Raw genomic sequence first — 26,051 nt, forward strand, 5'->3', positions numbered from 1 at the left:
ATTCCCTAATGGCCCACTGCACTGTAAAATAATCCCTCAGTTTCACTGCTACCAGGTCTGAGGAGTTACAGTTGTGAAAGAAATTTAACCAGTAAAGCAGACGTCCCCAGATGATGAATTTATAGATCAGCATCATATTTACAGATTACCTCTTGCCTTTGGATAATGCCTGTGTGATTCGTTACAGACAGCGCCAATGAATCCCAACGAGAACAGAGTTACTCACGGGTGTAACACACTTGATTTTCTAATACCACTCATGGCTGAATAGGTCAGATCTAGGACAAGACAATTACTGTTTGTGAGCTCCAAGGAGAGTGACCTGAAATGGTGTGTCCCTGTCTCTCATTAGTTAGATATTCAGCAAGTTAAATTTTTTTTTTGTTTGCCCCTTCCGTTTCAGGAAATCCTGTTGATCTTCTTCCCTTTCAGGACAACCTGTTGATTTTTTGGGATCATGAGATATCAGCTAGTCACCAGATTTATTTTATGTTTTGTGCTTTCTTCTGCCCTTTTAGATCAAACTATTGATGTTTGTGGTCATAAGATATCAGCTTTGTGCGTGATCTTTCACATCCAATCAATCTCAGAGATTTTCGAGGAAGTTACCAGGAAAGTTGATGAAGGCAAGGTTGTGGATATTGTCTACATGGACGTCAGCACGGTATTTAGCAAGGTCCCGTATAGGAGGTCGGTCTAGAAGATTCAGTTGCTTAGCATTCAAGATAAAGTAGTAAACTGGATTAGACACTAACTTTTTGGAAAGAATCCGGAGTGTCACTATAGACTGTTGCATTTCTGTTTGGCGCCTGTAGCTCGTGCAGTGTCACGGGAATCGGTGCTGTGCCTGTTGTTGTTTGTCATCTATATCAATGATCTGGATGAAATTACGGTTAAGAACATCAGCAAGTTTGCTGATGACTCCAACATTGGGAAGGAGCAGTTGACAAAAAGGTAGATTACAAGAGCTTGCAGTGAGGTCTGGACCAACCGGAGAATGGGTTTAAAAGGGGCCGATGCAATTTAATGCAGACAGGTGCAAGATGTTGCACTTTGGATGGACCAATCAGGGTAGATCTTACACAGCGACCGGTAGAACAAAGTGATCTGGGAATACGGGTACATAAGCCATTGAAAGTGGCAGCAAATGTTGATAGGGTCTGAAAGTAAGTTTCTTAGCGCATTATCCTTGGTAATTGAAAATATCGTGTACGATATGATGTTGTATAAGACGTTGGAGAGGCCTAATTTGGATATTATGTGCAGTTCTGCACACCTGCCTGCAGGACAGATGGAAATGTTTGAAAGAGTACAGAAAAAAAAAACATTACAAGGATGTTACCTGGACTGGAAGACATAAGTTATAAGAAAAGAGTGAACTGATTAGGACTTTATTCATTGGAACATGAAAGACTGAGCGGAGATTTGATAGAAGTGTACACAATTACATTGGGATATAGATAGGATAAATGCAAGCAGGCATTTTGTACTGAGGTAAAGAGGTACTCCAACAAGAGGTTATCACCAAAGGGTGAAAGGTGAAAAGTTCAAAGGGTACAAAAATGAAACCGGTTTACTCAGAGGGTGGTGAGAGTGCGAAACTAGCTAGCAGGGCAAGTAGTGCAAGTGGTTAAGAGAATTCTGAATAGATGCTTGCGTAATGAGCGTATAGAGCGCCATGGCCCGGTGCAGGTCAATGGGAATAAGTAGACTCTGTAGTCTGGCATGGAATAGATGGGCCAAAAGGCCTGTTTCTGCACTGTACTTTGCTGTGGCTATGACAAGTCAGCCACACATTGTTTGGGAACTCACGGAACCAAGACAAGCTGTGGTTAGCTGGTTTCCCTGCCTCAGGTACCGCAGTGAAGCCGGTTGGCCCAATTGACAGTTTAATACTCATCCTGGATTAATGAGATGAGGTGAAGCTACCCGACGGTTCAGCCAAGATTTGAAATTAGTTTCAGACCGAATGCCTTTTGGAAGTCCGGATATGCAGCCACTGCTCTTACTTCACACTGATAAATACAGCAGGTGATACAAGAAAAGGTGATGCTAAACCTGCAGTTCCCAGTGCTCCCCACCTTAAAAACTGAAACCAGATCTGCGAGAGACAAGTCAGAGATCAAAGTCTCCATTCCCAAGTCGATCTCCTAAAACGTGCAGGAGTTTAATGTTGATCCCTATTCCCTCTGATACCAGCAGATCAGTGACAATACACGAACTGCACTCACCTCATTTTCTTCTCTACTGAAATGTCCCTCCTTTGTCAACATCCAACCCAGTCTCTCAACCTTTTCTTCAATTGCTTGTTTGAGTCTGTCCCTGTAGAACTTTGTCAGTTGGTACAGTCGATATTCCTCCCCCTCTGCCAGGAGGTCAGAGATTGTAAACTCTGGCTCTGTGAATATAAAAAGGAAAATGTAGGCTTGAACTCAGATATCCCTCGTCTCCACCGCTCTCACCCAACTCAACAAAAAACCGTGTCTTGAACCTGCCTACAGATACAAAATTGGATTAATTCTCCATCTCCAACACCATCACACTGAGCACAGAGTCCCCCTACGGCTGTGTGCACAGACCACTGCTGTTCACTCTGCTGACCCACAACTGTGCTGCAACACACAGCTCGAACCATATCATCAAGTTTCCCGATGACACGACCGTGGTGGGTCTCATCAGCAAGAACCACGAGTCAGCTTACAGAGAGGAGGTGCAGCGGCTATCGGACTGGTGCAGAGCCAGCAGCCTGTCTCTGAATGTGAACAAAACAAATTTCTTGGTGTTCATCTAGCGGAGAATCTCACCTAGTCCCTCAACACCAGCTCCATAGCAAAGAAAGCCCAGCAGCGTCTGTACTTTCTGCGAAGGCTGAGGAAAGTCCATCTCCCACCCCCCATCCTCATCACATTCTACAGGGGTTGTATTGAGAGCATCCTGAGCAGCTGCATCACTGCCTGGTTCGGAAATTGCACCATCTTAGATCGCAAGCCCCTGCAGCGTATAGTGAGGTCAGCTGAGAAGACCATCGGGGTCTCTCTTCCCGCCATTACGGACATTTACACCACACGCTGCATCCGTAAAGCCAGCAGCATTATAAAGGATCCATGCACCCCTCATACAATCTCTTCTCCCTCCTGCCATCTGGGAAAATGCACCAAAGCATTCGGGCTCTCACGGCCAGACTATGTAACAGTTTCTTTCCCCAAGCTATCAGACTCCTCAATACCCAGTGCCTGGCCTAACACCTTACTGCCCTATTGTCACGTATATTATTTATTGTAATGTCTGCACTGTTTTGTGCACTTTATGCAGTCCTAGATAGGTGTGTAGTTTAGTGTAGTTGTTGTGTGTTTTTTTTTTCTTTTCCTCTGTTGTTTTTTTACGTAGTTCAGTCTAGTTTTTGTAATGTGTCATGCAACACCATGGTCCTGAAAAACGACTCATTTTTACTATGTACTGTATCAGCAGTTATGGTCGAAATGGCAATATAAAAGTGACTTGACTTGACTTGAATCTAACACTTGCCTTAAAGCCTAACCAACAATGTTCTGGGCATTACGTAATAGAAGGACCACATTTAATATAAACCAGTCCATCCCCCATCCGACCCATTCACCTATTTAAATTTGGATGGGCATAAACGTTGGGATTGTTGGTAATATTCGCTTCCCAGAGATACTCTCTCCATCCTGGCGAATACATTTCCCTTGATACACATCCCGGAAACACTCTCCTCATCTGGACAGCTGCATTTCCTCCAATTCACATCCTGGAAATCCTCAGAGCAGGTAGTACATTTCCTGTAGTGGGGTAACGGCTGCCCAGTGCACCACATGTACCACACCCACATATTTTCCCTCTCCTCTGACCAACCCTCCAACAAGGCCTCACCTTTACCCTCCACCCTGCCGCATTCTGTGAGCACATCACCCTCATATTTCACTCACCCGCTCCTTCTTGGGGACTTGACAGTTCTGTGTTCAATGAGGTTCCGAGCCGACAGTCAGTCGCCTCACTTGTGCCGGTTCCAGGGTCCGGATCAGTGTCTCTGACGTCACTGTCTCTGGGCTGAATTTTCTCCTCCTTCTCTGCAGCCGGACCGCATTCCATTGGGACATCGCTCTCAATCTGACCCAGCTTTGGTATCTTGCTTCTCGTGTCCCGATCATCTTCCCTCGATGATCCGCCTGGTAAAAACCTCTTCAGAACGTTCCATACTAGTTTCAATTTTCCACATGAAATAAATAATGAATTGCACGTTATACAAGTATGATTTAGATCTGAGCAAAACTGATTCAGATTGCAATGGAGCCGAGACTCTGGCTGACCAGATTTGAAGTGGAACTGTGCTGGTTAATGTGAACCGTACATCCTGTCAGGTGATCATCCCGATAAGCTGGTGACTGGACACATTTACTCCCAGTAAAATAGCACGATCGGCACAGTAATACTAATCACAGCAGTTGAATGCACGGATGACCACGGGATCATAATGCACCGGTGTCCGGTGATACCGGGAAATATCACTGTGATTATCTTCCACAAGCTAAAATCTCCCTCGGTCACTAACTGTCCAGTAGTCTGTGTCACACAAAGACCAACAACGGGATCACACATTCTCCAGTTGCTTTGTCACACGAGGGGCTGGAGACTGGACAAGGGGACTGGAGTTGCTTTCTCCAGTCCCCTGGGTCGCAGGCTGACCATTCCCTTGAGACACACGTCCTATGGTCCCCTGGGTCGCAGGCTGACCATTCCCTTGAGATCTATGCTGACCTCTCCCCTGGTTCCCATCTTATCCCCCACCTGCTGATCATCATGTAACAACTATGCATGTCATTGGCAAAGTCTTGGTTATAGAGCTTTGTGTGTAGTTGCAGTTGCTAATCTATAGGATGGAGGTGATGAAGCTGGAAAGTGTGTAGTGAAGAATGAACACTGCGGTACTGGGCTAGGGTGTTGTTTTTTGTGTTATATGGTTGGGCTGGGACAGCTTGCCCTGGAGCTCAGGAGCTTGAAGGGAAACCTTACACACACACATACAGTAATCAGGGGTGCAGGTCGGATAGATGGTCATAGTCTTTTTCCCCGGGTAGGGGAGTCTGGGACTCGAGGGCAGAGATTTAAAAGGGACCAAAGGGGCATTCTTTCACGTGGTGGCTGATGGGTATAAATTACATGCATCCAGAGGAGGCCGCAAACACAAATAAAATTACAAAATTGAGAGCATGTGGGCAGGAAAAAGGGGAGAAGAAGTTTACGAGGGAAATTTGGGAAAACGGCAGGAAAATGGGACATTTAGATCAGCATGAATTACATGGGCCGAAGGACACGTTTCCAGGCTGGAGCATTGTTTTCATTCCAGCTGGAATCTCAAATTTGAGCACAATCACAATGTCTACAGGTGACAGAGACATTTGGTCATTGATTATGCCGGGTTTCCCAGCCAAGATCCTAGGAATTTAAATTCATGTGGAAGATCATATCAAGAGGGAAATATTTAGAAACTCAGGTTCACCATTTCTCCACAGCCCAGACATTCACTGGGGTGTTAAAACTCCGAAGCAGATCACAAATGTATCTACAATGAGCTGCCTCCTGATCCTCAGCCATTCCCAGCACCGGCAATGATCTCCGCTCCGCTACAGAAAACAGATTTCGGTGACACCCCTCCTCCTTTGCGTAGCAGGCAAGAAAAACCAGGGGGGAGTTGGTAGCTTTCCTTCCAAAACCTGAAATGCTGTGTTATCATAGAATCTCGGAAATCCCGGAATTGCTCCTATCATCTGCTTCTGAATTTTATAAATGAAAGTTGAAGATGTCTTACTCCTCAGGGCCTGTCTGGAGGTGAAACGGACCCTGACCCTGAACATTCACATAAACGACAAGTTCGCTGTCACATTCCTGTCTGTGTTTCACTCACGACCACCTGATTCAGGAGCCCCTGCTCCTTTCACTCAGCTGAAGCTTTGTATGATGAGCGGAGTGATTCGACCATTACTGGTGTCAGGTCCCTGCGCTGGAACTGTTGGGTTGATCAATTGCTCAAGGCCGCTTTACCAGTGGGATAAGTGACACTGCTGGATGAAACTTTTCTATGCACTGTTAACAGCTGTGTCAGTTTTTTTCATCTGAACTATCGTGTACAAACGCGACAAAAGTTTAATCCAAAGATCCCTGTGATCATACCTTTGTCCATTCTGAGTCTGAGTGGCGATTGTTGATTGTCGTCGTCTGATAACACTTTGGTCGCTCTGCAGGACAGCTCCACCTGCTGGTGAGGCTCTAAATTTCAGAACAAGCAGACAGTGAGTCAGAGTTACGACTACTTTGCAAATATGACAGTATTTCCATCCCCTGTAGCATTTGGCATGGGGACCAAACATTCCCTGTTAGTAACCACTTCCACACCATATCTGTCCACTGATACCTGGCGCATCTACTGACAGAGTCACAGAGCAATAAAATCCAAATTCAGAGCGTTCAGCCCAGCGAGACAATGCCAACCACAGTGCCCACTGAGATGGTCACAATTTCCTGTGATGGGGCCATCTCCCTTCTGGCCTCTTCACTCCATCTACACACCCCAACTGCTTTTTGAATTATGCAACTGCACCTGCCTCATCCACTTCCTCTGGCTGTTTCCTCTACGTGATCCCCAACATCTGCATGAATCCGCTGCTGATCAGATTGGCTTTGCAATCTCTTTACCAACCCCTGTCCATTTAGATCCCCTAGATGCTACGATAATCTTCTCTGTGAACAGCAACTACTAACGTTGTGCATTCTGCGAACTTACCTGTTAAGTAATCCTTGTGCAACCGCATCCAAATCATTGCCATAAAATAACGAATATCAAAGATCCCAATTTGTAGCCTCACGGCACATCGCTAATTACTCGCCTCCATTGCGAGGAGAAACCTTCAACCAGCACTCTTTGCTTGCTACCTTGAAGCTAATTTTGAATACATCCAATTTGCTCTCTCCGGACAGCATGGGACCTAATAATCGGGGCCAAGCTGTCATGTGACACTTTGTCAAAGGCTTTGCTGAAGTCCAATGTGCATCGTCCATAGGAAAATAACTTTGAATTTTCACCTCTGCTTAATGTCACGTTCACAGGTTCTGACAATGTAATTAGCAGAAAAGTACTTGATGAGGCCAAGGTATGTCAATGTAAATTATGGGTTGCCATGTGCTCGTTAGGACTGAATAAAATGCAGTGTTGGGATATTTTGCTTTATAAATGGTCTGTTCTCTGCAGAGGCCTACGTGACGATATATTCGAGGGTAAGTATACCACTGCAGATTGCAATAGCCAATGGGATCAAGGGCATGTTGCTGCAGTTCATGGTAATTCGACATTTCTACAATAACTACAACATGACACACTTGGGGCTTCTTATAAAGGGAGGAAATTGTCAATGCATTTTAAGATGATTATAACGTAACAAGGAAACATCAGAACCGACCAAAAGGTACTTCAGATGATGCAGCACCTTCAAATGAGCAAACACTCAGAGATTGTGAGTGACTTTAAAGAGCTGGGCTTCTGAAAGCACATTACCAGACCTGGAGTGATTGCAACTTGGTTTGACAGAGGCATTCCACCTATTTCGTACCTTCCTTTGTAAAGATATGTAATGTTTACAGGACCAGTGTTCGAGTGAATGAAACTCACCAAACTTTCTCCTGACTGAATCAATGAAAACTCTGAGTCAGAGGGTTCTCTTCAGTTGGTACTCTCAGTCCTCGGACTGGTTCACTTGTCGCTATTCCCTCGTTCTCAGCCGTGGCTTCTTTCCAGCTGTGGGCTTTTCTTCCAATAAATCTCTCACCGCAGGTCGAACTTTAACCAGAGAGATAATGAAGCACATTAACAATACAAAGGAGAAAAAATATTTCTGCTCAATTTTTTCAAAAGCGAATCTCACTGAAATTTAAACGCTGAAGACAAATAAAAGAATCTCATGGAACAAATCTGTAATTGTCCCTCACACGTCACAAATCCTGATACGGGATATGCAGGACTCATCATTCAGTCATGATAAGATATCAGAGCAGAATGAAGTGATTCAGTCCATCGAGTCTCCTCCATCATTCAATCATGGTTGATTTTTTTTTTCGCCCCAATGCCATATTCTTGCGTCCTCTTATAAAGTGCTGGAAACTCCGTTCGTGGGAGCATTTTGGTTATGCAGACGCGCAGTTTAGTGGGAACAGTGACGGGTCTCTCTCTCCAGATTATCCCCAATTTATAACAGTGTTTTGTGCACTGCCTTGCCAGCGACAGGCTGTTGTTACAAACATGCAAATCGTCAATAATCAGGCCCAGATCTCATCCGTGTTCGTATTCGAGATGGGTGAGGGTTTGCCTAAATGGGAAATGCACTAAATGGCCTCTTTGTTCGGTACAACTGTATACCAGCTCATTAATACGAATCTGTTAATCATCTGCTTGCAGCTCAAAGCACAAACACATGCAGATATGGTCAACGGGTTCAGTTGTTATTCAGGCCAAACATCTGAAGAGGAAATAAATGTGATGTAAGTGACGTTGACCGTGGAGTGATGGCTGGTGCCAGACCGGGTGGTCTGAGTGTTACGGAAACTGATCAGCAGCTTGGATTCTCAAGTATAAATCTCTCGGTTTACTGAGAATGGTCCGGAATCAAACCAAAGGAAAACCCAGTGAACAGCCGTTCTAAAGGTCCCGTTAATGAGAGAGCTCAGTGAGATTGGGCAGACTGATTAAATCCGACAGGAAAGCGGCAAGAACTCAAATAACCACGCACTCCAACAGCGGAGTGCAAGAGAGCGTCACTGAGCGCCTAACATAGAATGTGGACGGGGTGCAGCCGCAGTAAACCCCGAGCATTCACTCAGTGTCACATCATTAGGTACAGGGGTACATAAAAACGTGCCCCCTGAGTGTAGACTTCCATACTTTTATCAACTGTCAGTGAGATTTATTACAGGAAATTTTATCCTAAATATCACTGCTAGATATATAAAGATTTTGTTAAAAAAACACACAAACAGAATAAAACACACATATTCGTTAATCCACGCAACCCCAAGGACAATATTGAACTGATAGAAACAATAGCATTACTAGGGCGACCAGTGGGCGTAATAAAGCACCATAGCATTTCCCCTATGATCCTGTCCTTACCTGGTGCTGGACTCTTGATTCTGTTTCCAGCGAATCCGAACATCTGAATTTTATGTCCCTACCAGTAAGTGAACACACCCTGAGCAATGTTCAGTTGATAACACGCTCATAAACCTGAACTTCAGTCTATTCAGCATGTAACGCCACACCTTGTTCAAAAACGCTTGTGTTAAACCACATAAAAGCTTAATTTGCATGAACAAGTCACTCTTACAAGCGGTCTGAACCAGAATTAATACTACAGTGCAAGCGGTGCAGTAATTTCCTCTCTCCAGAATACTTGATCTGCTCTGGAGAGGAATCGCAACCCGCATCCGGTTGGGTTGGCGTCGTCACTTCAATTTATTGTACCAGTTAGGGCCAGTTTATTGTCAGATTATAAACTCCAGCGACAGCTCAGGGCAAAGATCGCTGTGGGTTTATTGCACAGAGACAGCAGAAGGAAGGGCGCTCTCAACTCTGATGGAAAATTATGTATTTGGAATAATGTTCTCTTTTGAACAGGAGGCATTCCTTTTCTCCAGATTTAACTGTGACCCCTCTGCCTGGAGCAGACTTCAAGGTCACCCTGTTTATAATGAGCCATCTTTAACAGTAGTCCGCAGTTGGACCATTGCAGTAATGGGCCGACTGGAGAGCAGCTGTCCCGAGATAACCATCTCCCAGAGATAACCACCGGTCAATGTCGACAGCAAGATATGGACGCCCTTCTCCTTCAGCTTATTGCTCACTTACTGGAAACAAGTTACCACATCAGAGTAGCAATCATATGGAATTATCATCATATCCCGCTGGCGAATTTGCCTGGCAACCCGTTTACTTCACACATACATCCAACAGCTTAGCATTTATTTTACAAGAACTTGTATCGTTCCTCGTCAGAGAACGATGGGTAAAAACATTAATTTCACTGCGTTTCTTCTCTGTCAGAGTGTGTTGCTGGTATGTTGAATTAGTAACAGGACATTCGCCCCCTCAGTCCTGTTCCGTCATTCTCTGTGATCTCAGTGACACATCCCTGCGACAGTCTGTAACGCTTCACTCCCTTGCCTGTCAAGAATCGCTCCGCTGCGGAATCAAACTCACTGAAAATAATCCCTGCTTCTCGTTTCCTTTGAGGAAGAGAATTCCAAACACACTCAAGTTCCACCACATAGAGTGTGGAATTAGTAACAGGGCATTCACTCCCTCAGTCCTGTTCCGCCATTCTCTATGATCACAGCTGGACTGAGATCTCAGTGACACATCCCTGCGACAGTCTGCAACATTTCCCTCCCTTGCCTGTCCGGAATCTGTGCCCTGCGGAATTTAAAACATTGGAAACACCAAACTCTGATTCTCATTTCCTTTGAAAACAGTTCCACCTCTTAACAATACCCTCATCTACCTTCACCTGTTACAGCTTCCCCTGGAACAGCAACTGATAGTATTGATACGGTAGAAAAACTAGAAATACTTGCCGTGACAAGTATTTAAAACACCATAACGCAGCCCAGTACAGTCCCTGTTCTTACCTGGTGCTGGAATCCTGAGTCTGGTTTCAGTAAATCCGAGTATCTGAATTTTATGTCCCTAACAGTACGTGAACACACCCTGAGCAATGTTCAGTTGATAACACGCTCATAAACCTGAGCTTCAGTCTGCTCAGCATGTAACGCCACCCCTTGTTCCACAACGCTTGTGTTAAACCACACAAAGATTCACCTTGCTTGAATGAGTCTTTCTAACTTGTGGTCCGAAATAGAATTAATACTTCAGTGCGCGACATTTTACCACCTCCAGAGAGGAATCATAACCCGCATCCTGGTTCCGTTCGGTTGGTGCCGTCGCTTTGAGTTATTGTTCACCTTGTGACCAGTTTATTGTCAGATTATAAACTCCAGCGACAGCTCAGGGCAAAGATCGCTGTGGGTTTATTGCACAGAGTGAGCAGAAGCAAGGGCGCTCTCAACTCTGATGAAATATTATGCATTTGGAATAATGTTCTCTTTTGATCAGCGGACATTCCCTTTCTCCAGATTTAACTGTGTCCTCGTAGCCTGGACCTGCACTGATTTTAAGTTGGCCCATTGAAAAGCCATCTTTAACAGTTGCCCGCAGTTGTTACCTTTGGGTAATGGGCAATTGGGGAGCGGCTGTGCCGAGATTGCCATCTCCCAGAGATAACAAACGGTCAAAGTCGACAGAAAGATCTGGATGCCGTTCTCCTTCAGTTTATTGTTCACTCACTGGAAACAAATTACAGGATCACAGCGCCATCATATGAAATTTAGACCATTTCCTGCTGGTGAATTTGCCTGACATCGAATTTACTTTACACATACAGCAACCGTTTTTCATCAGTGAGTGATGGAAGAACTCGAAAAATTAAACTCACTGGTTCTCTAATTTGTCGGAGGTTGTTGCTGGCATATTGAATTAGTAGGAGGATATTCGACTATTTTTATCTGAAGAAATAACAGGCGTGTTAGAGAGAGGTGAATAAGTTGATGTTGGGAGCTTGGATTTTCGAAAGGCCTTTGACAATGTGCCACACTCGAGGCTGCTTAGCAAGGCATTACAGGAAGGATTCCAGCATGGATAAATCAGTGCCTGATTGGAAGGAGGTCATATGGTCTTATGGAAATGCAGCTTCCCTGGAGGTGGAGGAAAGAGGTGGAAGAGCCAGTGGGAAGACATGGTTTGTCAGGGCTGGAGGGGGAGGAAAGAGGACACGCCAACAGGTGGAACTGGCTTTGGGAAGACATGGTTTGTCAAGTCTGAAAACGAGTTGAATGTTCCATAACCTTCAGACTAAATCGGAAAGCCATTCTGAGGGTATTTAAAATGTCAGTAGCAGGGGAGATGTGATCGCATGATTAGAGGGCAGAGTTTGTGTCTCCATCAGACCCACAGTGAGATGGTTCAAGTTACAATGTGCAATGATGAAAGCACAGTGTTTGGGGCCGGATTTAATCACGGATTCTGACCCAGTCAGAGGGTTGGTTTTGCTGTAAGGCAGCAACATTAATGGAAGAAGACTAAGGAAAGTCATCAATTGCCAGTTGTTTAGCTGACGTGTCCAGTCTGTATGTTCCCTTGACAGAAACAGATATTCGCAGTGGTGACAAAGGGGTTCAGTCCGGTTTATTTTAAATTGGAGAGGGGTGTGGAGCTTTGAAGTCAATGCCTTGTGGTGCCACCATCTTTAATTCAGCGTGTTCGGAGTGGTGGATCACACAGCACGGGAACAGCCTCTGGCCGGCCTTACCTGTTCTGACCATCCAATTACTGTCTACACTGGTCCCATTTATCAGCACTTGGTTCATAGCCGACTGTCTCTCGGCAGTTTCAATGTTCATCAGGATTATTCCCTGGATCACGTCTTGAATGACGGATCAATATGAGGTACCAGCCAGTTCTCCCGGAGTTTGCTTGTGGCTAGGCAGGTCACAAGTGTATTGGTCAAGGCCCCAGCAATCTCTTCACTTGCCTCTCTCTGTAACGTGGGGTATATCCCATCAGGGCCTGGAGACTTATACGCCTTAATGCATTCGAAGAGACCCAACACTGTCTCCTCCCTTACTTCAAAATGTCTGTGTATACTTGTACTCTCCGCACTGATCACCCTATCTTCCTTGTCTCACTCCTTGGTAAATGCTGATGTAAGTTACCCATTAAGGACCTCACACACATTCTCGAGGGCTCTGTTTGATTCGACCTTCCTGAGCTTTCCATACTTCTCCTTTTCCTGCTTGACTAAATTCATCACTTCTCACGATATTTAAGGTTCTCTGACGCTGCCAATCTTGTCATTTCGTCATACTGGAATATACCCGTCCTATACTCCGTGCAGATGGACTGTAAACACCCTCCACATGTCAGATGTGGACTTGTCAGAAACAGTTGTCTCCCATTAACTCTCCACAGTTCCTGCTTAGGGAATTAGTAATTTACCCTGATCCAATTCTTTACTCTCCCGCAAAGTCTACACTTTCCTTCTCTATATCTCTCTGAAACTTAAGGAGTTCTGCCCTATCCTTTAACCTACCAAATGGTCGGGTATCTAGCTAGCATAAATACCCAACATCAGTTTCAGGACATCTCCTGCTTTTGTTGGACTACCCACATACTGATTTAAAATGAAATCCTAGATAGAAAAAATAGTTGAAGCTAGTGAATCGGGCAGCTTTTAAAAATCAAAAGAAGGCAATTAAAAAAGGAATAAGCAGAGAAAAGGTGAAATATAAAGGCAAGCTAGCTAATAATATAAAATAAGATACCAAAATAATCATAATGAAGCACAGTAATCCTGTAAGACGCTGTATTAGTTAATTTTCACCTTAGTGAAAATTTTCAGAAGGATGGGGGTGTTACGAAGGATGAACAGCTCTGATGGGCAGAAGGGTACAGAGTTGCCCATGTCCCCCCCGCTTGGAGAATCACAATCCGTTACTGTTGCTATGCTGCTAATGAGAGAGAGAGAGATGTAAGAGAAAACATGCTGGAATTGGAACATCTGCTACAGATAAGAGAGAGATAAAGCAGGTGAGTGAGACTTGTTGATCCACCATCTTATGACTTCTGAAAGACTTATGGCTTCTCAGAGGGTTGTTCACCTTGTACCATTCTGTTCATTAAAATTCCTCAGTGGACAGCTGGATTGGGCTGGTTTGATGGACACAGCCATTTAAAATTGATGGACAATTGAGACCCCGTGAGCAAGGATAAAAGTGAGGTCTGGGGAGACACCCTTCAGACACACCAGGAGACACACTATTGAGCACTGCTTGAGTGTTGGAACCCAGGGGAAGGTGTGGGGCATCGGAGACCGAACAAAGGGATCGGTCAGTTTAACTCACGGTGTTATAGCAGGGCCGGTGGGGGCTTGTGTGTGTGTCCACTCATGCCAGAGTGACGAGTCCACCACAGAAGAACGGTCTAGCTGAAGGACGGAGGGGTCATACCTGAATGGTCACAACACATCGACGGATCAAGAACGCAAAGGAAGGTTTGCCTGCCTGTAGCTGTTACATCTTGCTCGCTCGCTCCCTCTCTCTCTCCAACAATTACAACACAACGACCAACATCTACCTCAGCTCTCATGAACTGAACTGAACATTATCTTCACATATGACAATTCATTATCCAGTAGACATTGATAGAGTTTGTTTATGATTGATTATTATTATACCCACACTTATAGGTTTAGTATTATTAACGTGTATAGATTTGCATTATTGATATTGATTTGTTTATTTTACTAATAAACACTGTTTGAAAATAGTACCACCAGACTCCAACGGATACTTCTTTTTCTGCTGGTTAGACACCCAGTTAAGGAGCACGTAAAAAATTGGGGGCTCGTCCAGGATTTGATTACTAAATTGAGGGCCAGTGAATCGGGCTATAAGTCCAATATCAGATCTGGTTGCGTGGGTAACCAGACGGGAAACCAGCAGAGATGGAAATAGACAAATTTATGAAGAACCCGACTTTGGGGGCATTGGAGAATGCCAGGAAGGTGGAATTGGTGAGTGTTGGAGACGATTAAATCTCTCGGCGGTGAAATCGTCGATGAGAAAGTCGGAGATACAGAGGGCCATAGCCCAGCATTATACATCCAAGGCTGTGTTCGCGCTTGATGCATTGAACCTGTTCCCTGAGAAGAAACCAGTTGATGGGGCGGCTCAGTTACAGATGGAAAAAATAAGGTTGGAGATGGAGAAGAGGAAAATGGAGTATGAGATCCTGCTAAAGGAGTTGGAGGCGAAAAGGGAGAAAGAAAGAGCTGAGTTGGTTGAGAAGGAGAAGCAGAGGCAGCATGAACTTCAGATGAGACAGCTGGAAGCAGAGGAGGAAGAAAAGAAAGCTGAAAGGAGGAAAGAGGAAGCTGAAAGGAGGATGGAGGAGGAAGAGAAACAACGGCAGTTCGAGAGGGAGAGATGGCAACATGTGGGTAGCGGGGCAGACTGAGCCGAGAAGTTTAATGTTAGTAGGGAGTTTAGGTTAGTACCTCCATTCGAGGAGACGGACGTTGATAGTTCCTTCTTGCATTTTGAAAAGGTGGCCGTGAATTAGAAGTGGCCCAGAGATCAGTGGGTGGCGTTGTTACAAAGTGTATTAAAAGGAAAGGCTCAACGGGCATATGTGACATTGTCCATTGAAGAGTTTGAGGATTATGAGGAAGTAAAACAGGCTATCCTCGGGCCTATGAGTTGGTACCTGAAGCGTATACACAAAAGTTCAGAGATTTAAAGAAACTGTGGAATCAGACGTATACAGAGTTTGCCTATGATAAGGGTGTGCTTTTGGATCGTTGTTGCGATGCAGAAAGGGTGGAGGAGGATTTCTATCGTTTAACAGAGTTAATTCTGATTGAGGAATCTAAAGGTTGTGTTTCAGATAATATCCGGACGTATCTGAACGAGAAGTCGAAAAAGTCTATAACGGAATTTGCCAGTTTAGCAGATGAATATGCCCTAAACCACAAGAGAAAGTTTCCCCCAAATAAGAGTTACCAGAAAGGCAGCAGTGACCGTAGAGAAAGTCCACCGGCTAAGGTAGAGAATAAGCCGGGAGCTAGTGGTAAAGGTAAGGAGGAGGACAAGCAGGCTGGCAGGAAGGTTCCTGGCTTGACCTGTTATAATTGTGGAAAGGTTGGTCAGATTGCATCTATTTGCTATGCTCCGAAGAAGGAGACAGGAAAAGGGAAAACAGCGATCCCTACAGGGTCTATTGAGTCGATCAGCAGATCAACGAGGAAGGCAAAGGTAGATAGAGTACAAGAGGGCCGTCAGAAATCTATTTCGGAAGGGACGGTGTCTGTGAAAGAAGGGGAAACCCCAGTTCCAGTGAGAATCTGGAGGGATACTGGGGCTGACCAGTCAGTGATCCTAAGTAAGGTGCTAGATTTCGGTCCTGAAACTGGAGAGGTGGCATCAAGAGGCATTGGAAAAGGGACAGAGGTTGTACCTTTGCACAGGATCATTTTAAAATGTGACCTGCTATCTGGACCTGTTGAAGTAGGGGTGCGGTCAGAATTACCGAGAGTCGGCGTGGACGTCCTTCTTGGTAATGATTTAGCAGGTGGTGACGTGTGTTCAGCAGTGAAGCTGACAAGCAAGCCTGTGAGTGCTGAGGACCCGCCCCTAGATTCTCAGATCTATCCCGCATGCGCAATCACTCGCAGCATGTCGAGAAAGGCGGCTGAGAAAGAAGACAGTTTAAATGAGTCCTGTGTTGATTTGGCTGAGACGTTTTTACCGACCCTGTATCTAGAGGGGTTAGGGGATGGTGAAGCGGAGAACAGGGAGGTGAAAGAAGGTAAAGGAGAGGAGGTAGATTTACCCTTAGCCAAGAGAGAATTTATAGAGGCACAGAGTAAGGATGAGAAACAGATGAGGCAGTTGGAAGGTCCAGGGTTGGACACGGATGATCTGTCTGGCTTGACAGAACTGTTTGAAGATGTAGAAAAATTTAAATATGTTCCCGATAATGATGTAAGGGCAGTCTTAGATGAAAAGGATGCCATCACCTTGAAGAAGTCTGCTGGGTTAGCAGATGAAGTTGTTTTAACCCGCAGGGTTGAGTTTACTGCGGATGGTAGTTGCCCAGAGAGTAACTGTGAGGATCGGGGAACTTACAGTTTGAAAAGGGGAATGGTATTGGAAGCCTAGAAGAGGCAGATGTCCCGTTTGCTTGTGTTCAGGTTGTTGAAGTGCCTGTGGATTCAGAGGGTACTGAACCTAATGTTGAAGATCAGAAAAAGTCTGAGGTATCTGATTTAGTTGAAAAGGAATGTAGTCCTTTTGGGTCAGATGGACTTGGTTTAGTAAAGAAGGGGTTAAGCTTGGTACCAGTGGAAAGTGAGATTTCTCAGTTGTTTGTATTAAAAGGTGTGTTAAAAGTTAGTGAGGAGATGAAAGCTGGTGATGTGAACATTATTGAAGGAGAAGGGAAAGGTGTTGTTCCTAAATTGAATAAAGAAAATTTAAAGTCTGGATTGGTTTTAGAAGCAGTAACCAGACTGAAGGAAAACTGGCTTGTTAAGAAGGTGCCTGTGAATCAATTACAGTTTGTTTTGGAATTTACAGGTAAACAACTGCCTGATGTAATTCAAGGAGGTGATTTGGAGAGACAGAACCAAAGGTGTTGTTTTGACAAAGATGGATGTTAAACTGAAAACTACTAGAATAAAGGGTCCTGAAGATAGAATTAATGACTTGTTCAAAAATAAAGAATTGTGTGGAAGTTCAGAGAAAGGGCTAAGTTTGGAAAACATTGGTGATAAGATAACTCCTATGAAAGGAGTATGTGAAGGCCTATTCCATACTGGTGAGCAAGCTAACCATGTGAGAGTTCAGTGGAAAAGGTGCAAAGGTTGACCAGGTGCCACGTTGAATGGCAGGATCTGGTTTTGAGGGAATTTGACAAAGCATGTGAATAATCAAGACAACACCATGGAGGATTGACTGTTGGGTTTGAAAGTAAAATGGAGATTGGTATTTGCACAAACTTCTGTAATGTACCACAGTATAGTTACACATGCATTGGTTCACATTTTGTAGTGTGCACTTGGGCTAGGATCACAACCCTTTGGTATTTTGTTTTTGCTGACGAAAAGAAAGGAGGTGGGCGGTTGTTGGATTGGAGTCTGATGCTACATGAATTTAATGTTGAGATACAACATATTAAAGTTGATGCTAAGTTGAATGTATAATTGTATTACCTTTGTAGTTAAGAACACTTCTGTATTTTTGTTAAACTCTGTAATCCTGTAAGACGCTGTTTTAGTTAATGTTCACCTTAGTGAAAATTCTCAGAATGATGGGGGTGTTACGAAGGATGAACAGCTCTGTTGGGCAGAAGGGTGCAGAGTTTCCCATGAACCCCCGCCCTTGGAGAATCACAAACCGTTACTGTTGCTATGCTGCTAATGAGAGAGAGAGATGTGAGAGAAAACATGCTGGAATTGGAACATCTGCTGCCGATAAGAGAGAGATAAAGCAGGGGAGTGAGACTTGTTGATCCACCATATTATGACTTCTGAAAGACTTATGGCTTCTGAGAGGGTTGTTTATCTTGTACCATTCTGTTCATTAAAATTCCTCAGTGGACAGCTGGAGTGGGCTGGTTTGATGGACACAGCCATTCAAAATTGATGGACAACTGAGACCCCGTGAGCAGGGATAAATGTGAGGTCTGGGGAGACACCCTTCAGACACACCAGGAGACACACTATTGAGCACTGCTTGAGTGTTGGAACCCACGTGAAGGTGTGGGGCATCGGAGACCGATCAAAGGGATCGGTCAGTTTAACTCACAGTGTTATAGCAGGTCGGTGTGGGCTTATGTGTGTCTCCACTCATGCCAGAGTGACGAGTCCACCACAGAAGAACGGTCTAGCTGAAGGACAGAGGGGTCATACCTGAATGGCCACAACACATCGACGGATCAAGAACGTAAAGGAATGTTTGCCTGCCTGTAGCTGCTACATCTTGCTCGCTCTCTCTCTCTCTCTCCGACAATTACAACACAACGACCAACATCTACCTCAGCACGTATGAACTGAACTGAACTTTATATTCACATATGACAATTTATTATCCACTATACATTGATAGAGCTTGTTTATTATCGATTATTATTATACCCACACTTTTAGGTTTAGTATTGCTAACGTGTATTATCTATATATTTGCAACATTGATATTGACTTGTGTATTTTACTAATAAACACTGTTTGAAAATAGTACCACCAGACTCCAACGGATACTTCTTTCTCTGCTGGTTAGACACCTGGTTACGGCGTACGTAACAAATTGGGGGCTCATCCGGGATTTGAGTAATCTCTTAGGGGGTCCAATGAATTGGGCTATAAGTCCATTATCTGATCTGGTTGCGTGGGTAACCAGACTGGAACCAGCAGAGATGGAAATAGACAAATTTACAAAGAACCCGACGTTGGGGGCATTGGGGAATGCCAGGATGGTGGGATTGGTTAGTGTTGCAAGACGATTAAATCTCTCTGTGGTGAAATCGTCGATGAGAAAGTGGGAGATACAGAGGGCCATAGCCCTGCATTATTCATGCAAGGCTGTGTTCGCGCTTGATGCATTGAACCTGTTCCCTGAGAAGAAACCAGTTGATGGGACGGCTCAGTTAGAGATGGAAAAAATAAGGTTGGAAATGGAGAAGAGGAAAATGGAGTATGAGATCCTGCTAAAGGAGTTGGAGGCGAAAAGGAAGAACGAAAGAGCAGAGTTGGTTGAGAAGGAGAAGCAGAGGCAGAATGAACTTCAGATGAGACAGCTGGAAGCAGAGGAGGAAGAAAGGAAAGCTGAAAGGAGGAAAGAGGAAGCTGAAAGGAGGATGGAGGAGGAAGAGAATCAACGGCAGTTCGAGAGGGAGAGATGGCAACATGTGGGTAGCGGGGCAGACCGATCGGAGAAGTTTAATGTTAGTAGGGAGTTTAGGTTAGTACCTCCTTTCGAGGAGACGGACGTTGATAGTTATTTCTTGCATTTTGAAAAGGTGGCCGTGAATCAGAAGTGGTCCAGAGATCAGTGGGTATTTAATACAAAGTGTATTAAAAGGAAAGTCTCAACAGGCATATGCGGCATTGTCCATGGAAGAGTCTGAGGATTATGAGGAAGTAAAACAGGCTATCTTTCGGGCCTACGAGTTGGTACCTGAAACGTATAGGCAAAAGTTCAGAGATTTTAAAGAAACTGTGGAATCAGACGTATACAGAGTTTGCCTACCAGAAGGGTGTGCTCTTGGATCGCTGGTGCGCTGCAGAAAGGGTGGTGGAGGATTTCTATCGTTTAAGAGAGTTAATTCTGATTGAAGAATTTAAAGGTTGTGTTTCGGATAATATCCGGACGTATCAGAACGAGAAGTTGAATAAGTCAATAACGGAATTTGCCAGTTTAGCAGATGAATATGCCCTAACCCACAAGACAAAGTTTCCCCCCAAATAAGAGTTACCACAAAGGCAGTAGAGACGGTAGAGAAAGTCCACCGGTTAAGGTAGAGAATAAGCTAGGCGCTAGTGGTAAAGGTAAGGAGGAGGACAAGCAGGCTGGCAGGAAGGTTCCTGGCTTGACCTGTTATAATTGTGGAAAGGTTGGTCATATTGCATCTAAGTGCTTTGCTCCGAAGAAGGAGACAGGAAAAGGGAAAACAGCAATCCCTACAGGTTGCATTGAGTCGATCAGCAGATCAACGAGGAAGGTAAAGGTAGATAGACTACGAGAGGGCCGTCAGAAATTTATTTCGGAAGGGACGGTGTCTGTGAAAGAAGGAGAAACCCCAGTTCCAGTGAGAATCTGGAGGGATACTGGGGATGACCAGTCATTGATCCTAAGTAAGGTGCTAGATTTCGGTCCCGAAACTGGAGAGGTGGTATTAAGAGGCATAGGAAAAGGGACAGAAGCTGTACCTTTGCACTGGATCATTTTAAAATGTGATCTGGTATGTGGACCTCTTGAAGTAGGGGTGCAGTCAGAATTACCGAGAGACGGCGTGGACGTCTTTCTTGGTAATGATTTAGCAGGTGGTGACGTGTGTTCAGCAGTGAAGCTGACGAGCAAGCCTGTGAGTGCTGAGGACCCGTCCCTAGATTCTAAGATCTATCCCGCATGCGCAATCACTCGCAGCATGTCGAGAAAGGCCGCTGAGAAAGAAGACAGTTTAAATGAGTCCTGTGTTGATTTGGCTGAGACGTTTTTACCGACACTGTATCTAGAGGGGTTAGGGTATGGTAAAGCGGAGAACAGGGAGGTGAAAGAAGGTAAAGGAGAGGAGGTAGATTGACCCTTAGCCAAGAGGGAATTTATAGAGGCACAGAGTAAGGATGAGAAACAGATGAGGCAGTTAGAAGGTCCAGGGTTGGACACGGATGATCTGTCTGGCTTGACAGAACTGTTTGAAGAAGTTGAAAAATTTAAATGTGTTCCCAATAATGATATAAGGGCAGTCCTAGATGAAAAGGATGCCATTACCTTGAAGGAGTCTGCTGGGTTAGCAGATGAAGTTGTTTTAACCGGCATGGTTGAGATTACTGCGGATGGGAGTTGCCCAGAGAGTAACTGGGAGGATCAGGGGAATTTAGAATTTGAAAGGGGGACTTGGATTTGAGGCCTAGAAGAGGCAGATGTCCCGGTTGCTTGTCTTCAGGTTGTTGAAGTACCTGTGGAGTCACAGGATACTGAATCTAGTGTTGAGGCTCAGAAAAAGTCTGAGGTATCTGATTTAGTTGAAAAGGAATTCAGTCCTTTTGGTTCAGATGGACTTGGTTTAGTGAAGAAAGGGTTAAACTTGGTACCAGTGGAAAGTGAGAATTCTCAGTTGTTTGTATTAAAAGGTGTGTTAAAAGTTAGTGAGGAGATGAAAACTGGTGATGTGAATATTATTGAAGGAGAAGGGAAAGGTGTTGTTCCTAAATTGATTAAAGAAAATTTAAAGTCTGTATTGGTTTTAGAAGCAGTAACCAAGCTGTAGGAAAACTGGCTTGTTAACAAGGTGCCTGTGAATCAATTACGGTTTGTTTTGGAATTTAAAGGTAAACAACTGCCTGATGTTATTCAAGGAGGTGATTTGGAGAGACAGAACCAAAGGTGTTGTTTTGACAAAGATGGATGTTAAACTGAAAACTAATAGGATGAAGGGTCCTGAAGATAGAATTAATGACTTGCTCAAAAATAAAGAATTGTGTGGAAGTTCAGAGAATGGGCTAAGTTTGGAAAACATTGGTGATAAGATAACTCCTATGAAAGGAGAAAGGAGTATGTGAAGGCCTATTCCACACTGATGAGCAAGCTAACCATGTGAGAGTTAAGTGGAAAAGGGGCAAAGGTTGACCAGGTGCCACGTTGAATGGCAGGATCTGGTTTTGAGGGAATTTGACAAAGCATGTGAATAATCAAGACAACACCATGGAAGATTGACTGTTGGGTTTGAAAGTAAAATGGAGATTGGTATTAAACTTCTGTAATGTACCACAGTATAGTTACACATGCATTGGTTCACATTTTGTAGTGTGCACTTGGAATAGGATCACAGCCCTTTGGTATTTTGTTTTTGCTAATGAAAATAAAGGAGGTGGGCGGTTGTTGGATTGGAGTCTGATGCTACAGGAATTTGATGTTGAGATAGAACATATTAAAGTTGATGCTAAGTTGAATGTATAATTGTATTACCTTTGTAGTTAAGAACACTTCTGTATTTTTGTTAAACTCTGTAATCCTGTAAGACGCTGTACTAGTTAATTTTCACCTTAGTGAAAATTCTCAGAATGATGGGGGTGTTACGAAGGATGAACAGCTCTGATGGGCAGAAGGGTGCAGAGTTGCCCATGTCCCCCCGTTTGGAGAATCACAAACCGTTACTGTTGCTATGCTGCTAATGAGAGAGAACGATGTAACAGAAAACATGCTGGAATTGGAAGATCTGCTGCAGATAAGAGAGAGATAAAGCAGGGGAGTGAGACTTGTTGATCCACCATATTATGAATTCTGAAAGACTTATGGCTTCTGAGAAGGTTGTTTATCTTGTACCATTCTGTTCATTAAAATTCCTCAGTCGACAGCCGGAGTGGGCTGGTTTGATGGACACAGCCATTCAAAATTGATGGAACAACTGAGACCCCGTGAGTAGGGATAAAAGTGAGGACTGGGGAGACACCCTTCAGACACACCAGGAGACACACTATTGAGCGCTGCTTGAGTGTTGGAACCCACGCTAAGGTGTGGGGCATCGGAGATCGAACAAAGGGATCGGTCAGTTTAACTCACAGTGTTAGAGCAGGGCCGGTGGGGGCTTGTGTGTGTGTCCACTCATGCCAGAGTGACGAGTCCACCACAGAAGAACGGTCTAGTTGAAGTACAGAGGGGTCATACCTGAATGGCCACAACACATCGACGGATCAAGAACGTAAAGGGAGGTTTGACTAACTGTAGCTGTCGCTGTTCGCTCGCTCTCTCTCTTTCTCTCTCTCTCCCCAACAATTACAACAAAACCACCAACAACTACCTCAGCACGTATGAAATGAACTGAACTTTATATTCACATATGACAATTCATTATCCACTCGACATTGATAGAGCTTGTTTATTATTGATTATTATTATACCCACACTTTTAGGTTTAGTATTGCTAACGTGTATTATCTATATATTTGCATTATTGATATTGATTTGTGTATTTTACTAATAAAAACTGTTTGAAAATAGTACCACCAGACTCCAACGGATACTGCTTTCTCTGTAGGTTAGACACCCAGTTACGGGATATGTAGCACCACAAACAGTTGTCTCCCATTTACTTTTCATAGTTCTTGTTTAGCGAATTAGTAATTTACCCTGTCCCAATTCTTTACTCTCCCGCAAAGTCTACACTTTCCTTCTCTATAGCTCTCTTAAACTTAAGGAGTACTGCCCTAACCATTCACCCACCAAATGGTCGGGTATCTAGCTAGCATAATTGCCCAACATCAGTTTCAGTACAGCTCCTGCTTTTGTTAGACTATCTACATTCTGATTTAAGATGAAATCCTAGATAGAAAAAAATAGTTGAAGTTAGTGAATCGGGCAGCTTTTAATAATCAAAAGAAGGCAATTAAAAAGGAATAAGCAGAGAAAAGGTGAAATATGAAGGCAAGCTAGCTAATATAGAAAATAAGATACCAAAATGAAGTATCATGATGAAGCACAGTAAAGTATCATATTCAAATGTGATTAATATGCATAAAATCTAACATGGTCCAGTCTCCAACGTTCCCACTAAATTACTATTTTTGCCGCTGCGTGGATCAGCCATTGCTCTGAGCCAGAAATTTTCACACGGCCTGAAAAAAAGGGCGATATCTTAGGTGTGTGTGTTTTTGTAATGCACAGCTATGAATATTTAGAATGGACTGACAAAAAATATATACTTTTGTATTTATCTATTAATGGAAGGATATGATAAATCATAATGCAACAAAGAAAAACTCTCAGATTTCGTGAACTCTTTTCCAGCTGCATTATAATCCATCTGCGCTGCAACAAAGGCTCCGTGACGCGAGCATTTTGATCACTGCGCAGCCGCACACCGGCGCAGCTCAGAAGGAACAGTGACAGTCTCTCTCTCCAGGTTACCCCCAACTGTGTTGTCAGCGACAACCTGTTGTTGGAAACAGGAAAGTCGCACAAGTCAGCACCAAATCTCATCCATATTCAAATTCGAGATAGTGCAGGGCCCGTATAAATGGTAAATGCACTAAATGGCCGTTTTATTAGTTACAACTGTACATCCGATCATTAATGGGAATCCTGATTAGGAAATTAGTAACAGGACATTCGCCCCGTCAGTCCTGTTCCGTCATTGTCTGTGATCACAGCTGGACCGTGATCTCAGTGACACATCCCTGCGACCGTCGGCAACACTTCACTCCCTTGTCTGTCCAGAATCTGTGTTCAGCGGAATTAAACGCATTGAAAGAAAGCTCTGCATCTCTTTTCCTTTGAGGAAGAGAATTTCAAAGATAAACCAGTTCTCGCTCAGAAAAAATAACCCCATCAATCTCCTTTTGCTTCAGCTCCCCCTACAGTAGCAAACATGCATTCCTGTTCAGAATCGGCGTGATGTTCATTATCCCTTGCAATGGATCTATTCATTTATGTAAACACCAGCGGATAAAATCTCCTCACCTTCATCTAAATAACAGCACATACAATCAGCTCCCCGTCTTTATCGAGTTCCAGCGAACACAGAGTAGAGGTCAGCATTGAAGCGAACGGGAAACAGCAACAGAGGTCCCGGACATGCACTCAATGGCCACATTATTAGGTACAGGAGGTACACAGTAAAGCGCCCACTGAGTGTAGAATTTGCTATTTTTGTCTACGGTTAGGGAGAATTACCACATAGTTTGTTAATATAAATATCACTGTCAGATCTAGCTCGTCTTCCCTAAAAAACACACATACAGAATAATCCAGCACACAGATCCGTAAAGCCGCGCAATTTCAATGATAATATTGATTTGGTGGAAATATTAGAAGTACTGCCGTTACAAGTAGGATTATTAAAACACCATAACATTCCCGAATACAGTCCATGTTCCTACCTGATGCAGGACTCCAGGGTCTGGTTTCAGTGAATCCGAGTATCTGAATTTTATGTCCCTAACAGTAAGTGAACACACCCTGAGCAATGTTCAGTTGATAACACGCTCATAAACCAGAACTTCAGTCTATTCAGCATGTAACGCCACACCCCGTTCCACAACGCTTGTGTTAAACCACACAAAGACTCAACTTGCTTGAATGAGTCTTTCTAACTTGTGGTCCGAACTAGAATTAATACTTCAGTGCGCGACATTTTACCACCTCCAGAGAGGAATCATAACCCGCATCCTGGTTCTGTTCGGTTGGTGCCGTCGCTTTGAGTTATTGTTCACCTTGGGACCAGTTTATTGTCAGATTATAAACTCCAGCGACAGCTCAGGGCAAAGATCGCTGTGGGTTTATTGCACAGAGTGAGCAGAAGCAAGGGCGCTCTCAACTCTGATGTAATATTATACATTTGGAATAATGTTCTCTTTTGATCAGCGGACATTCCCTCTCTCCAGATTTAACTGTGCCCCCGTAGCCTGGACCTGCACTGATTTAAGTTGGCCCATTTAAAAGCCATCTTTAGCAGTTGCCTGCAGTTGTTACCTTTGGGTAATGGGCAATTGGGGAGCGGTTGTGCCGAGATTACCATCTCCCAGAGATAACAACCGGTCAAAGTCGACAGCAAGATACGGATGCCCTTCTCCTTCAGTTTATTGTTCACTCACTGGAAACAAATTGCAGGATCACAGCGCCATCATATGAAATTTAGACCATTTCCTGCTGGTGAATTTGCC

The 26,051-nt window shown here is 44.1% G+C and overlaps 1 protein-coding gene and 1 long non-coding RNA gene across 2 annotated transcripts in view; both read right to left on the bottom strand.

Annotated features, from left to right (window-relative positions):
• LOC140722501 (NACHT, LRR and PYD domains-containing protein 12-like) overlaps nt 1–2,397 on the bottom strand; it is a 129,790-nt gene extending 127,393 nt beyond the window's left edge. The window contains exon 1 of the mRNA XM_073037223.1: nt 2,232–2,397. Within this exon, the coding sequence (XP_072893324.1) occupies nt 2,232–2,273 (42 nt within the window). The 5' untranslated portion in view covers nt 2,274–2,397. The remainder of the gene's footprint in view (nt 1–2,231) is intronic.
• Nucleotides 2,398–3,953: 1,556 nt separating this feature from the next.
• LOC140722511 (uncharacterized) overlaps nt 3,954–26,051 on the bottom strand; it is a 432,302-nt gene continuing 410,204 nt past the window's right edge. The window contains exon 3 of the long non-coding RNA XR_012097640.1: nt 3,954–4,217. This is a non-coding gene — a long non-coding RNA (uncharacterized lncRNA). The remainder of the gene's footprint in view (nt 4,218–26,051) is intronic.

This window comes from Hemitrygon akajei, unplaced genomic scaffold, assembly GCF_048418815.1.
Source record: "Hemitrygon akajei unplaced genomic scaffold, sHemAka1.3 Scf000078, whole genome shotgun sequence".
Lineage (NCBI taxonomy): Eukaryota > Metazoa > Chordata > Chondrichthyes > Myliobatiformes > Dasyatidae > Hemitrygon > Hemitrygon akajei.